Source organism: Molossus molossus, unplaced genomic scaffold (genome assembly GCF_014108415.1).
Source record: "Molossus molossus isolate mMolMol1 unplaced genomic scaffold, mMolMol1.p scaffold_m16_p_2, whole genome shotgun sequence".
Classification (NCBI taxonomy): domain Eukaryota; kingdom Metazoa; phylum Chordata; class Mammalia; order Chiroptera; family Molossidae; genus Molossus; species Molossus molossus.
In genome coordinates, this window is record NW_023425355.1 from 48,608,822 (window position 1) to 48,622,497 (window position 13,676).

General features: G+C 38.7%; 1 protein-coding gene across 1 annotated transcript in view; it reads left to right on the top strand.

Moving 5' to 3' along the window:
- Positions 1-13,676, top strand: part of IL13RA1 (interleukin 13 receptor subunit alpha 1) — an 85,174-nt gene that overhangs the window by 11,521 nt on the left and 59,977 nt on the right. The window contains exons 2-3 of the mRNA XM_036270432.1: positions 154-293; positions 12,846-12,984. Coding sequence (XP_036126325.1) covers positions 154-293; positions 12,846-12,984 — 279 coding nt within the window. The remainder of the gene's footprint in view (positions 1-153; positions 294-12,845; positions 12,985-13,676) is intronic.

The following is a 13,676-nucleotide window of genomic DNA, read 5'->3' on the forward strand; positions in this document are numbered from 1 at the left end:
AGTTGCACAGGCCTCTCTGGTGTTTCAGCTTATTATAGATATTTCTATTCAGTTTTCTTCTTAACGTCTGGGACTTGGAGGAAAGAATTAAATGAACCACCCCAAACAGTCACTGATATTGATAAATTTATTTCTTATGCTTGATTTGAACAGAAACTCAGCCACCGGTGACGAATTTGAGTGTTTCTGTTGAAAACCTCTGCACGGTAACATGGACATGGAATCCTCCGGAGGGAGCCAGCCCAAATTGTAGTCTATGGTATTTCAGTCATTTTGGCAACAAGCAGGATAAGGTAAGTTTTCTGGAACATATGGCATTAATTATGTAAAATGAACACCTTGAATTGGAGCCAAGAATAAGCCAAATTCTAATCTTACTTCAAATTGAGAATTTTATTTTGGGTTATGTCTAAATTTTAACTGGGAAAATTACAGAAACAACTGTTGAGAAAATTGAACATATGAAATTATTTGCTAACTGATAAATGCAATTGAGATTCTCTGCTAGGAAAGACTACATATCTTTATTATGTTAAAATTGGTTTTATTTATAACAATAAATAATTATGGTAAAATTGGTTTCTGTGTTCCTGCCTAAAGCCTTGTATCTATATAACACATTCATTTTCTCACAGAATTTTCACATTCACCATCTTGCTAATCACATGCACAGATAGATACACAAGAACTATGTGATGCAAAGCAAAGGGCTGTATGGCAAGTTGCAAAAAAAAAAAAAGAGTTGTCAGTGGCAGGTAGGGTTATCCACATGATTTCTTGATGTCTGAGGGAAAAAATGAGAGGAATTTTCAGTTTTCAAGTCAGATGTAGTTGACCAATATAAGTGAATTTTTGTTAACAAGATTGGATAATTTCAGGTTCTTTATGATAATCGTATTTGATGGAATTTTCTCTTGGGCTTTATTGGTTTGTAGTGAAGTTGTTACTAGTGACAGTACTTTGGAGGAGTGAATTTGAAACAGGACAATGTAAATCTTGCCTATTACTACTTGAGCCAATTAAACAGAGACAAGGTTGAATTGTATATGAGCATTTATTCCAATATTGCTGGCAGTGTGGGAAAGCAGTGAATCATCCTGTAAAATCTGTTCTCCTCTCAGATATAGCTGGTTGCTTCTATTGGGCATTACATGGGGAAGTAGGCAAAGGGACTAACAATGATTAAAACAGTTACAGACTACAGGTATGGGGAAGTAATGTGAGCTGGGGGCTCCAGTGCACTACCTTTAAGAATTCAAGGTTGTCCATCTTTCCATCATTGGCGGGGGGGGGGGGGGGCAGCTCTCCAGTAAGGTAGATTGGACAGCATTCCTGGGGTAAACTGGAGTCTTCAGCCCCCAGTCAGTTCAGAATGGGCTTTCTTTCATCAGAACAAAGCAATCATGATTGACAGGCAAGGATGTTCACACTTTCTTCTAACTATGGCTAGCACCCCACTATGATTAGTTTTCTATTAGTCTATTATTCTCTCCCACGTCTTTCAAATTGTGAAACCACGAATTCAAGTAGTTAAGTGGCAGGAAGAGTCAGGAGAACTAGGTTCTAGTTGATGTGTTACTTAGCTAGTTCAGTGGCCTGGGGTAAATTACTTTCAATGAAAAGGCCTCTCTGAGCCTCAGTTTCCGTACATATAAAATGTTGGTCTACTCACTTCTCTGTTTTTTCTGGGACATGGAAAATAATGTATGTGAAGGCTTAATAAAGTGAGAATGGAACAAGGTTTTTCCCTTGAGGGAAATGTGCTAATCTATCTTCTTGGACTTCTCCTTGCTGAAGTGTTAATTAAGGTTTAGGTGTTAATTGATAAAGAATTGAGGCTAGGATACAAAAAACGGCAGCAGAGTGAATGGAAGCTACACAGACCATCTCCCAGAACCAAACTGGAATTATAATGAAAATAAAGACAAATCGTCAGGAAAAAGCAACAGAAAAGCAGCTTGGAGAACCACATAACAAGGGACACTGACGCAATCCCCGTAGACTTGCGAGAGGGGGGCTGGGAGCTCACAGTCGGCAGCGGCCTTAGCTGTGAGCAGTGGCCTTAGCTCTGAGCAGTGCCCTCAGGGTAAATTCCCAAGTGGCTCCACAGCACAGAGCATGGACAGAGGCTAAAATAGCCACAGCCACTTACCGTGAGCTCCGGCAGAGGGAGGGCAGACTGGACTGGAACTGTGTGGGGACACTTGGGATTTGGAGGGCACTCAGAGCTTTTGCTGAGTTGCGGCCATGCAGGATGGTGGTCATATCTCCTTCCCAGGGCTCTGAAGAGAGGTGGTGGCCCATCCCTCAAAGATTCAACCCCACCTGGTGGCCACTGAAATGCAAATTGAGGCCCATTAACAACCAGCATCTGCCCCACCCTCGGAAAATCCCCTTAAGCTGAGAACCAGAGGGAGTTTTTCATTTAACTCAGATTCCAAGGTGCTTCCGGTAACCACTACTAATAGCCTCCAGGCAAAAAGCTAGAGGATAACTGTACCATTCCCTGGGCTAACAACTTTAACCAGGAAAGTAAGAATTCACAGGGGTGTTTAACATGGGTCCTCCCTGACTCATCCAAACCCAGGAGAGGGAGCCACAAACAGCAGAACACCAACACCCACGTGGAAAATTGACAGGCTCCAAAGCCCACTGTGATAGCCAAAATGGTGAAACACAGAAACAAAAGCCAAATGAAAGAACAAGAGAACTCTACTGAAGACGAGATAAATGAGGTGCAGTTAAGCAAGTTACCAGAACTAGAATTCAGAGCCATGATCTTGAGGAAGCTCAAGAGCATGTGTAAGGACATGAGCACCATGAGTAAAGACATAGAAATGTTGAAAATCAACGAGTTGGAAATTAAAAACCACCAAGAAGAAATCAAGAATGACATATCAGAAATAAAGACCACATTGGAAGGTCTAAATAGCAGAGTAGAGGAAGCTGAGGACCGAATCAGAGAATTGGAAGATAGGGTAGAAAAAATCAACCAATCAGAAAACCAAAAGGACAAAACAGGAAGACAGCTTAAAAGAACTGTGGGACAACTGGAAACGTAATAATATTCGCATCATAGGAGTCCCCGAAGAAGAAGAATATGAGCAAGGGTTAGAGAATATATTTGAAGAAATAATGACAGAAAACTTTCCTATTTTGGTGAAAGAAAAAGGCTTTCAAGATCAAGAAGCACAGAGAGCCCCAAGTCACAAGAACCCAAACAGGCCCACACAAAGACACATAGTAATGAAAGTACCAAAAATTCAAGACAAAGAGAGAATCCTAAAAGCAGCAAGAGATAAGCAACAGGATACCTAAAAGGGAGAACCCATAAGGCTCTCAGCTGACTTCTCAACAGAAACACTACAGGCCAGAAGGGAATGGCATGAGGTAATCAAGGTCATGAAAAAGAAGAATCTGAATCCAAGACTTCTCTACCCAACAAGGCTGTCATTCAAAATAGAAGGTCAAATAAAGAACTTCCCAAGCAAAAAAAGGCTAAGGGAATACAATAGCATCAAAACAGCACTGCAAGAAATGTTAAAAAGACTGCTGTAATTAGCAGGAGAAATAAGAAGAAAAATAAAAACACACTAAACAAAAATGGCAATAAATACATACATATCAATAATCACCTTAAATGTAAATGGATTGAATGCCCTGATAAAAAGACACAGAGTAGCTGATTGGATAAGGAAGCATGACTCATCTATATGTTGTTTACAAGAGACCCACCTCACAACAAAAGACTCACATAGGTTGAATGTGAAGGAATGGAAAAAAAACTTCCAAGCAAATGGGAAGGAAAAAAAAGCTGGGGTAGCATTACTCATATCTGATAAAATAGATTTCAAAAGGAAGACCATAACTAGAGACAAAGAAGGCCACTACATAATATTGAAAGGATCTATCCAACAGGAAGATATAACCTTGATAAACATATATGCACCCAATATAGGAACACCAAAATACATTAAAAATCTTCTGGAGGACTTCAAAGGAGAAATCGATAGCAATACAATCATAGCAGGCGACTTCAACACCCCACTGACATTACTGGATAGATCCTCTAGACAAAAAATTAGCAAGGAAACAGAGACTTTAAATGAAGCACTAGACCAAATGGTTTTAATAGATATCTATTAAATTACACCCCAAAACTACAGAATTCACATTCTTCTCAAGTGCACATGGGACATTCTCAAAGATAGACCACATGTTAGGACACAAACTAAGTCTCCAAAAGTTCAAGAAGACTGAAATCATATCAAGCATCTTCTCAGATCACAATGGCATGAAACTAGAAATCAATTGCAACAATAACATGCAAAGACCTTTGAACACATGGAAGCTAAATAGCATGTTATTAAACAACAAATGGGTCACCGAGAACATCAAGGAAGAAATTAACAGCTTCCTGGAATCCAATGAAAAAGAACACACAACAACACAAAACCTATGGGATTCAGGGACAGCAGTTCTGAGAGGGAAGTTCGTAGCACTACAGGCCTACCTCAAGAAGCAAGAATAATCTCTAATAGACTACCTAACCTCACAACTTAAAGAACTAGAAAGCAAAAAAAGAAAAAAGAAAAAGAGAAAGAAAACCCCAGTACAAGTAGAAGGAAGGAAATAGTAAAGATCAGAGCAGAAATAAATGACATAGAGACCAAGAAAAAAAAAACAAAAAACAATTCAAAGGATTAATGAAACAAAGAGCTAGTTTTTCAAAAAGATAAACAAGATTGATGGACCCTTAGCTCAACTAACCAAGAAACAAAGAGAGAGAACCCAAATACACAAAATCAGAAATGAAAGAGGAGAAGTAACAACTGATACCACAGAAATACAGAAGATCGTTAACAACTACTATGAACAATTATATGGCAACAAATTCAATAATCTAAGTGAAATTGACAAATTTCTAGAAACACATAGTCTCCCAAAACTGGACCGGGACGAGAGAGAAAACTTGAACAGACAATAACAACAGAAGAAATTGAAGATGTAATCAAGACTCTCCCAGCAAACAAAAGCCCAGGCTCAGATGGCTTCACGGGGGAGTTTTACCGAACATTCAAAAAAGAACTAATACCCATTCTCCTCAAACTATTTCAAAAAATTCAAGAAGAAGGAAGACTTCCAAATTTTTTTATGAGGCCAGCATAAATCTGATTCCAAAACCAGAAAAAGACATTACAGAAAAAGAAAACTACAGGACTATATCCCTGATGAACATAGACGCCAAATTCCTGAACAAAATACTGGCAAATTGGATCCAGCAACATATCAAAAAGATTATTCACCATGGCCAAGTGGGATTCATCTCAGGGATGCAAGGCTTGTACAATATTCACAAAGCAATAAATGTGATACACTACATAAAGAAAATGAAGAATAAAAACCACATGATCATATCAATAGATGCCGAAAAAGCCTTCGACAAAATCCAGCATCCATTTCTGATAAAAATGCTCAGCAGTGTGGGAATAGAGGGATCATATCTCAACATAATAAAGGCCATATATGAAAGACCTACAGCCAACATCATACTCAATGGGCAAAATCTAAAAGCATTTCCCTTAAGAACAGGAACAAGACAAGGATGCCCACTTTTGCCACTCTTATTTAACATAGTACTGGAAGTCTTAGCCACAGCAGTCAGACAAGAAGAAAAAATAAAAGGGATCCAAATTGGAAAGGAGGAAGTGAAACTGTCATTATTTTCAGATGACATGATACTATACATAGAAAACCCTAAAGACTCCATCAAAATTTTTCTAGACTTAATAAATGAATTTGGCAAAGGAGCAGAATATAAAATTAATATCAAGAAATCGATGGCATTCTTATACACCAGTGATGAACTCACAGAAAGAGAAACTAAGACAACAATCCCATTTACCATTGTGGCAAAAACTTTAAGATACCTAGGATTAAACTTAACCAAAGAAATAAAGGGCCCATTTGAAGAAAACTACAGGTTATTGAAAAAAGAAATAGAGGAATATATAAAAAAGTGGAAGCACATACCCTGTTCATGGATTGGAAGAATTAACATCATTAAAATGTCCGTACTACCAAAACCAATCTATAGATTCAATGCAATCGCCATCAAAACACCAACGGCATACATAACAGAAGTAGAACAAATACCTCAAAAGTTCAAATGGAACCAAAAAAGACCTCGAATAGCCACAGCAATCTTGAAAATGACGAACAAGGTAGGAGGGATCACATTACTCAGGTTTTACTATAAAGCCATTGTAATCAAAACAGCCTGGTACTGGCAGAAGAACAGGCATATAGACCAGTGGAACAGAACAGAGAACCCAGAAATGGACCCAAAGCAATATACTCAGTTAATATTTGACAAAGATCGCAAGAACATACAGTGGAGTAAAGACAGCCTCTTTAATAAATCATGTTGGGAAAATTGTACAGCTACATGCAAAGAAATTAAACTATACCATCAACTTACACTATACACAAGAATGAACTCAAAATGGATAAAAGACTTAAATGTAACTCATGAATCCATAAAAATCCTAGCGGAAACTGTAGGCAACAAAATTTCAGACATCACTAACAGCAGAATTTTTATTAATACATCACCTAAGGCAACAGAAACAAAGGAGAAAATGAACACATGGGACTACATCAAACTCAAAAGCTTCTGCACAGCAAAAGATACAATCATCAAAATGGAAAGGCTCCCCACTGTATGGGAGAGCATAATTGCCAATGATATATCAGATAAGGGGTTAATTTCCAATATATATAGAGTGCTCATACAACTCAACAAAAGGAAGACAAAGAACCCAATTAAAAAATGGGCAGAGGATCTAAATAGACACCTCTCCAAACAGGACATACAAATGGCTAAGAGAAATATGAAGAAATGCTCAACATCACTAATCATCAGAGAGATGCAAATTAAGACAATGAGGTATCACCTCATACCTGTCAGAATGGCTGCCATCAACAAATCATCAAACAACAAGTGTTGGCGAGGGTGTGGAGAAAAGGGGACTCTAGTACACTGCTCGTGGGATTGCAGACTGGTGCAGCCACTATGGAAAACACTGTGGTGTTACCTCAAAAAATTATAAATTGAACTTCCATTTGACCCAGTGATCGCACTTCTAGGAATATACCTTAAGAAGCCTCAAACACCAATCAGAAGGAATATATGTACCCCCATGTTTGTAGCAGCACTATTTACAATAGCTAAGTTCTGGAAACAGCCCAAGTGTCCATCAGTAGATAAATGGATAAAAAAGCTGTTGTACATATACGCAATGGAGTACTATGCAGCTGTAAGAAAGAAAGATCTCTTTCCTTTAAGAGGACATGGAGGCACCTGGAAGGTATTATGCTAAGCGAAACAAGCCAAACAGAGAAAGACAGGTTTCATATGATCTCACTTATTTGTGGAATATAATGAACATAACAGTCTGAGGAATGGGGTAGTCCCAGAGACATGGAAGTGGGGTACAGACTGACAATTCCCTGAAGAAGGGATGGTGGGGGAGAGAGAAACCACAGAACTTATATGCATGTGTGCATGAGCAATGACATGGACAACAAAGCTGGCGAGAGGACAGGGAGGACGAGGGAGGGGGAAATCAGTGGGGAAAGAGTCGAAACATCTGTAATAAAAATAAGTAAATTAAATAAGGAAAATAAAATAATCATACTCCAAAAAAAAAAAAAAAAGAATTGAGGCTAGTCAAAAATATTTGCATTTGGAAAGAGTTCCTCTATATGCAGAAGCCTAGCTCTGCTAGGTTTGGCTCAGTGGTTGGAGTATCGGCCTGCGGACCAGAGAGTCCGGGTTCAGTTCCAACTAGGGGCGCGTACCAAAAATAAAGAAAATAAATAAATGCAGATGCCTGTAATATTTCCTTTCACAATATTGGTTTCCTGTTGTTCCTAAGGAGGGGCCTTAGGCATTTAAAATCTTAGTAGCAATTTTTGGAAGTTCGGTCTTGTGAAATTCCCAGAAAGACCCTTGAGTCTCCCCTAAGTATCTAACTGAAATCTCGAGGAGAGGTCAGTTTTTTTCTAACGGGTTCCTATTTGTTAACCTGTTAACTACAATCAAGGATCAGTCAGGTAGACATGCTGATATTTATTCTAGCCTACAAATGGCGTTAATTACTCAGTGTACTTACAGAAATTAAACTTAAAAGTAACTTGAGGAGGCAGTGGAATCAGAATTAGATTTGTAATTTTGTGTCTTCCCCTTTCAAGCTGCGTCATCTTGGGCAAGTAATTTAACCTTTCTGAGCCTCCATTTCCTTGTTTGTAAAAGGCTGGTGGGGGGATAAGCTAATAATAGTACAGTTGACTCTTGAACAACATGGTTGAACTGCAGAGGTTCACTTATATTCAAATTTTTTTCAATAAATACAGTTGGTCCTTGGTATGTGCCTGGTTCGCATCTGCAAGTTCAACCAACTGCAAATCAATAACAGCATTTCTGCTGTTTCCTAACTACGGATCAAAAATACTGTTTTCAATCTGTGTTTGGTTGAATCTACCTATTCCCCACTCACACCCCACCCCCAGTTGTTCAAGGGTCAACTGTACGTACTTCATATGAAGGGCACATGTATTAAAAGGAGATGATCTGCCCTGACCAGTTTGGCTCACTGGTTAGAGTGTTGGCTTGCTGACTGAAGGGTTCCTGGTTCAATTCCTACTGAAAGGCATGTACCTGGGTTGCATGTTCGATCCCTGGCCCTGGTCAGGGTTGTGCGGGAGGCAACCAATCGATGTGTCACATTGATGTTTCTCTGTCTCTCTCTCTCCCCCTCCCTCCCTTCCCTTCCATGCTATCTAAGGGTCAATAGAAAAATGTCTGGGTGAGGAGTAACCAAAAAAAAAAAAAAAAAGGGAGATGATGTTTGTGGGCTCTGGCTGGGTACCTTAGTTGGTGGGCACATACAAGAATCAACCAGTGAGTTCATGAATGGGTGGAGCAGCAAATCGATGTTTCTCTCTTTCTCCCTTTCTCTGTCTCTCTCTAAAATAAATAAATAGCCCTGGCCGGTTTGGCTCAGTGGTTAGAGTATTGGCCTGCGGTCCAGAGAGATGTGGGTTTGGTTCCCACTAAGGGCACATATCTTGGTTGCAGTTTGTCCCCGGCCCTGGTTGGGTCGTGCTGGAGGCAGCCACTCAATGTGTTCCTTTCACGTCCATGTTTCTCTCTCTCTCTCCTCCTCTCTCTCCCTCCTACTCTATCTGAACAAAATAGAAATGGAAAAAAATATCCTTGAGTGAGGATACAAAAAAATAAATAAGAAAAGGAGATGATGTTTTAATGCACCTGGCACAGAGTTAGTATTCAATAATTGTAAGCTTTTATTATTATTACTGTTGTTAGGTTGAACCATAAGCAATTTGACACTTTTGTAGGTAATATTATATGGTGCAACCTAATATTACCATTTGATCTTGTTCCTTCCATTTTGCCCCTGAAGAGACCAAATGGAGACCATAAAGGGTGACCTCTACTTATAGTCATTTATTCCTGCCATTTGACAGCATTGGTGGTTATCAATTCTGCATTTGTGATAAATAATGGATTATTCCTTCCAATCAATGCTGGGGTATTTCCTGTCTGGATCTTTTGAAGGTTACAATTTTGAGGCTGAGAATTAATGGTGGGAGTAATTTTTCTTTACTCTTTTTGTGCTTTGGACACAGCATTAACATCATCAGACAAAACTAGGGTGCATATATCCTTTGAAGCATGTTGAAGAAGTGGCATTATGATATTTTGTACATGTGAAGGGGCTTATGTGAATGTCTAAAGGTCTCAAGTTGCTAAATGAGATAAACCCTTGAGGTCATTTTTAGTCTTTAGATTGGAGGACCATTAAGATGAGCCAAGGATTTATAAATAATTCTTAAAAAACTTAAAAAAAAATAGCTTAAGTGGCTGTCCTCCATGACTGTATTAATAGTTTCCCAATCTGGCAAATAAAGAAGGATCTGGTATCAGAGTTTTGATAGTATCTTTCACCATCAAGAGATAGGCAAGTCTCACCAGGTGAATAAGTTAAAAGACTGTTGTTCTATGCAGGCATTCAGAGAGGCAGAGCTGAAGCTGACACCCATTTCCTTCTGAGAAAGAAATCTGCAACAGGGAAAGTTTTGATCCAGCTAAATGAACATTGATCCTAATGGGGAGGGATCAGGTCAGGACCATTGCCTTGATTTTTTTATTCTCTGAGGGGTGGAGCATAATGTCATATAGCAGCTAGCTACCAGTGGAATGAGTCAACCATAGCTGAAAGTCACATGAGAGCCATAACACATACCTCATTCAGATCTGCTGGGAGGACTATAATTCCTTGTCTGACAGAAAGAGGCGTGCTTGACCTGGCAATCATTGACAATTAAGGTTTCTACTTTATCTATGCCAACCTAATATTATTTACCTTGAGCTTTGAAATAAGTTTTTAAAATGATTCTCTTTCCTCATACTGTCTCTTTTCTAAGTCATTTTATTATTCCTATGATTAAAACATAAGGTTCAAATTTAGATACTAAAGTATTTTTTCAATTAAAAAGTCTATTATAATAAAAATATTTGTGAAATAAAATTCTTCAGCCTTCTCCCTGGAACAATATCTAATATAATAAGAAAACTGAGATTTTTTCCATGATGATTTTAATTTATGGCATTTGACTGCACATTTTCTCCTTGGTGTCTTCAAAGGACAAATGCAGCTTCCCAACAAGAATTATCACTGATTTTTGGGTCAGGGTAGCATCCTGGAATAATGTTGTTTTGTTCAACGTTGTTTTGTTGTAACATTGATGAGATGCTATAAGAACTCAGCTCTTTAATATCTATTAGACTGCGTAAAACTAGTTTCATTATATGTTGTCGTTTCACTTAAAGTTGCAGAACCTACTAACAAAACAACATTAAGTGAGGACTTACTGTGTAGGACTTGTCCTTAATAAAATTGTGAGCTTGATGAAATTTGTTTGGTTTTTAGCTTCATAGACTGAGAAACTTTATTTCCTCAGTACACATTCATCTCTCAAGGGCCGCTTCCTTAGTTTGCCATGAAAACTATAAAGGTGAAATATTCTAGAAACTTTTCTGTTGGCCTGACTGTTGTGTTGCATCCCCGTTGGCAGCAACTGTATGGAAAGCCAAATGATAAGTAGGCTTCTTGGCAAGGATTTAGGAATTAGTTGTGAAAATGTACTTTGCTAAGAATAGCTAGAGGCCCCACTGAGGGTAGGCATAGCTTTGCTGGAATATTCAATGTCCATGGAGCTAAATTACCCTTTCTTGTCTTCCAGCCAGAATTTTGCTAGCAGACATTTCTTCTTCTTTTCTTCCAGAACTGAGAAACTAACTCCCTTTTTAGAGGGCTATCTTGTCTGGATCTAAGAGTTGTCGCTCAGTTTCTATAAAGTGATTTTTTTTCATGTCTTTGCTATTGTTCATGAATTCTTGATTTGCTAGCTACCTCTCAGAGGGCATCATTATGTCCTAGTTTTGGGAGTACCTCACAGTGCCCTCATGTTCAAGTAGTTCCTTGGGGTGGTAAATAGAGTTAGCTATGACAAATGTTTTCCCTTCGTAGCTATCAGCCTGTATATAAAAGGAAATTCTGTCTCCAACCTGAGTCAGAAACTGTTGCAAAACAGGAAACTCCTTGGCTCTCTGATTAAAAGCAACTCCATTCTTAATTATTCCAACTTCGTCACCTTGGAAGATGTTATTTTCTGGAGGAGTCCTTTCATCTCATTATTCTAAATCATAATAACCAGATTTGTGATTTATGTCTGTATGCTGTCTTTATGTTGGCTTTCTGTGGTTCCACAAAGCTTATCTACTTTACAGAATAAGAATGTGGTATACTCAGTACGTGTATCAATTCTTAAAATTTATATGGGTATGTAAGATAGTCAAAATCATCAAACAGTACAGAAAGATGTTTAAAGAAGTCTCTCTCTCTTTGACCCTGAAGTCCCCTTTCTTTACTTCCTGTCCTCGGAGGTGACCAGGATGACTAAGCAGTCCTTTTTCCATTGTTCTTTTTTTGAATCTTCACCCGAAGACATTTTTGCATTTATCTTGAGATAGAGTGGGAGGGAGGGAGAGAGGAAGAGAGAGAGAGAAACATCCATGTGAGAGAGACACATCGAGTGGATGCCACCCACATGACCTCAACTGGGGCCCAGGACAAACTGCAAACAAAGTATGCGCCCTTAGCAGGAACCGAACCCAGGCCTCTCTGGTCCGTGGGCTGACACTCTAACCACTAAGCCAAACCAGCCAGGGCTTTACCTTGATCTTAATGGCATACTGCATCTGCTTGGAATTTAATTTTGATAATCTTATTATATTTCCTTTAGAATTGCTTTTAGACAGTTGATGTTTTAGTATGGTAGGTTTTATAGGTAAATGTCATGGTGCTTATACATTTAAAATGTGGGAAATTGTCTTTTATCTATACCAGGGTTTCTTAATGGTGGCACTACTAACATTTGGCAAAGGATAATTCTTGTTGTAGGAGGAAGGGAGGGTTGTCCTGTGTATTTTAGGATGGTTAACAGCATCCTTTGCTTCTAACCACTAAATGCTAGTAGCAGGTCCCTTCAAGTCCTGACAACTGAAAGTGTTCTTAGACATTACCAAAGGTCCCCTGGGGTGAGGATTGGAGAAAACCACCCCAGGTTGAGATGAATTATCTATACCATTAGATAACTTTCCGTTTTTGTACATCTGGGCATGTTAATGTTTTATTACATAAGTCTATTTCAATGTGTTTGCTATAGCAATGCCTGTTTTTATTTTCTAACCTTAGCAAATTGCTCCAGAAACTCATCGTTCAAAAGAAGTGCCCCTGAACGAGAGCATTTGTCTGCAAGTGGGGTCCCAGTGTAGCACCAATGAAAGTGACAATCCGAGCACTTTGGTGGAAAAGTGCATCTCGCCCCCTGAAGGTAACAATGGAAAGCAATTTCTCTTGATATATAGGGAATAAATCCAAGTTATCCATATGCTTATATTCAGTGTTCATTAATTTATTCAGCTGCAAATATTTGCTGAGTTTAATAAGTTCTAAGCACTTGTACTAGGTGCAAACAACACAATGATCAATATGAGGACATCCCTGCCTTCAAGGTGCTCACCAACACCTTGAATAACAATGCCTAACAGTTATATAGTACTTAGTAATTTGTAAAATGACACACAAACATGCTTTTCCTAAATAAAATCTCATAAGCTTACCTTGTGAAATGAGCAATGCACATATTATCTTTTCCATTTTATGAAGGAACTAAGTGAGTTGCCGTAGGTTTTCAGATTCCAGACCCAGTGCTTAAAAAAAAACCCAAAATATGTACTATCTTCCTCATTATATAGAGACATTAGTTTGATATACAGGATATATTTGGGGAAAGATATTAAAAATGGAAAATGAATTGCTGGCCTGGCTTCTATTCAAGATTAGCCCTAGGAAAAGCTGTCAAGTAGTCAGGTTGACCATTGTCCCCCACCTGCCTTCCCACCCATCACCCAGTTTTCTTTTGGCTTTTATGTTGCATGCAGAGAGTAGCATGTATTGATTAAGAGCAGAGCTACCAGAACCAAAATGTCCAAGTTTAAAACTCAGTGCTACCAGTTTCTAGTT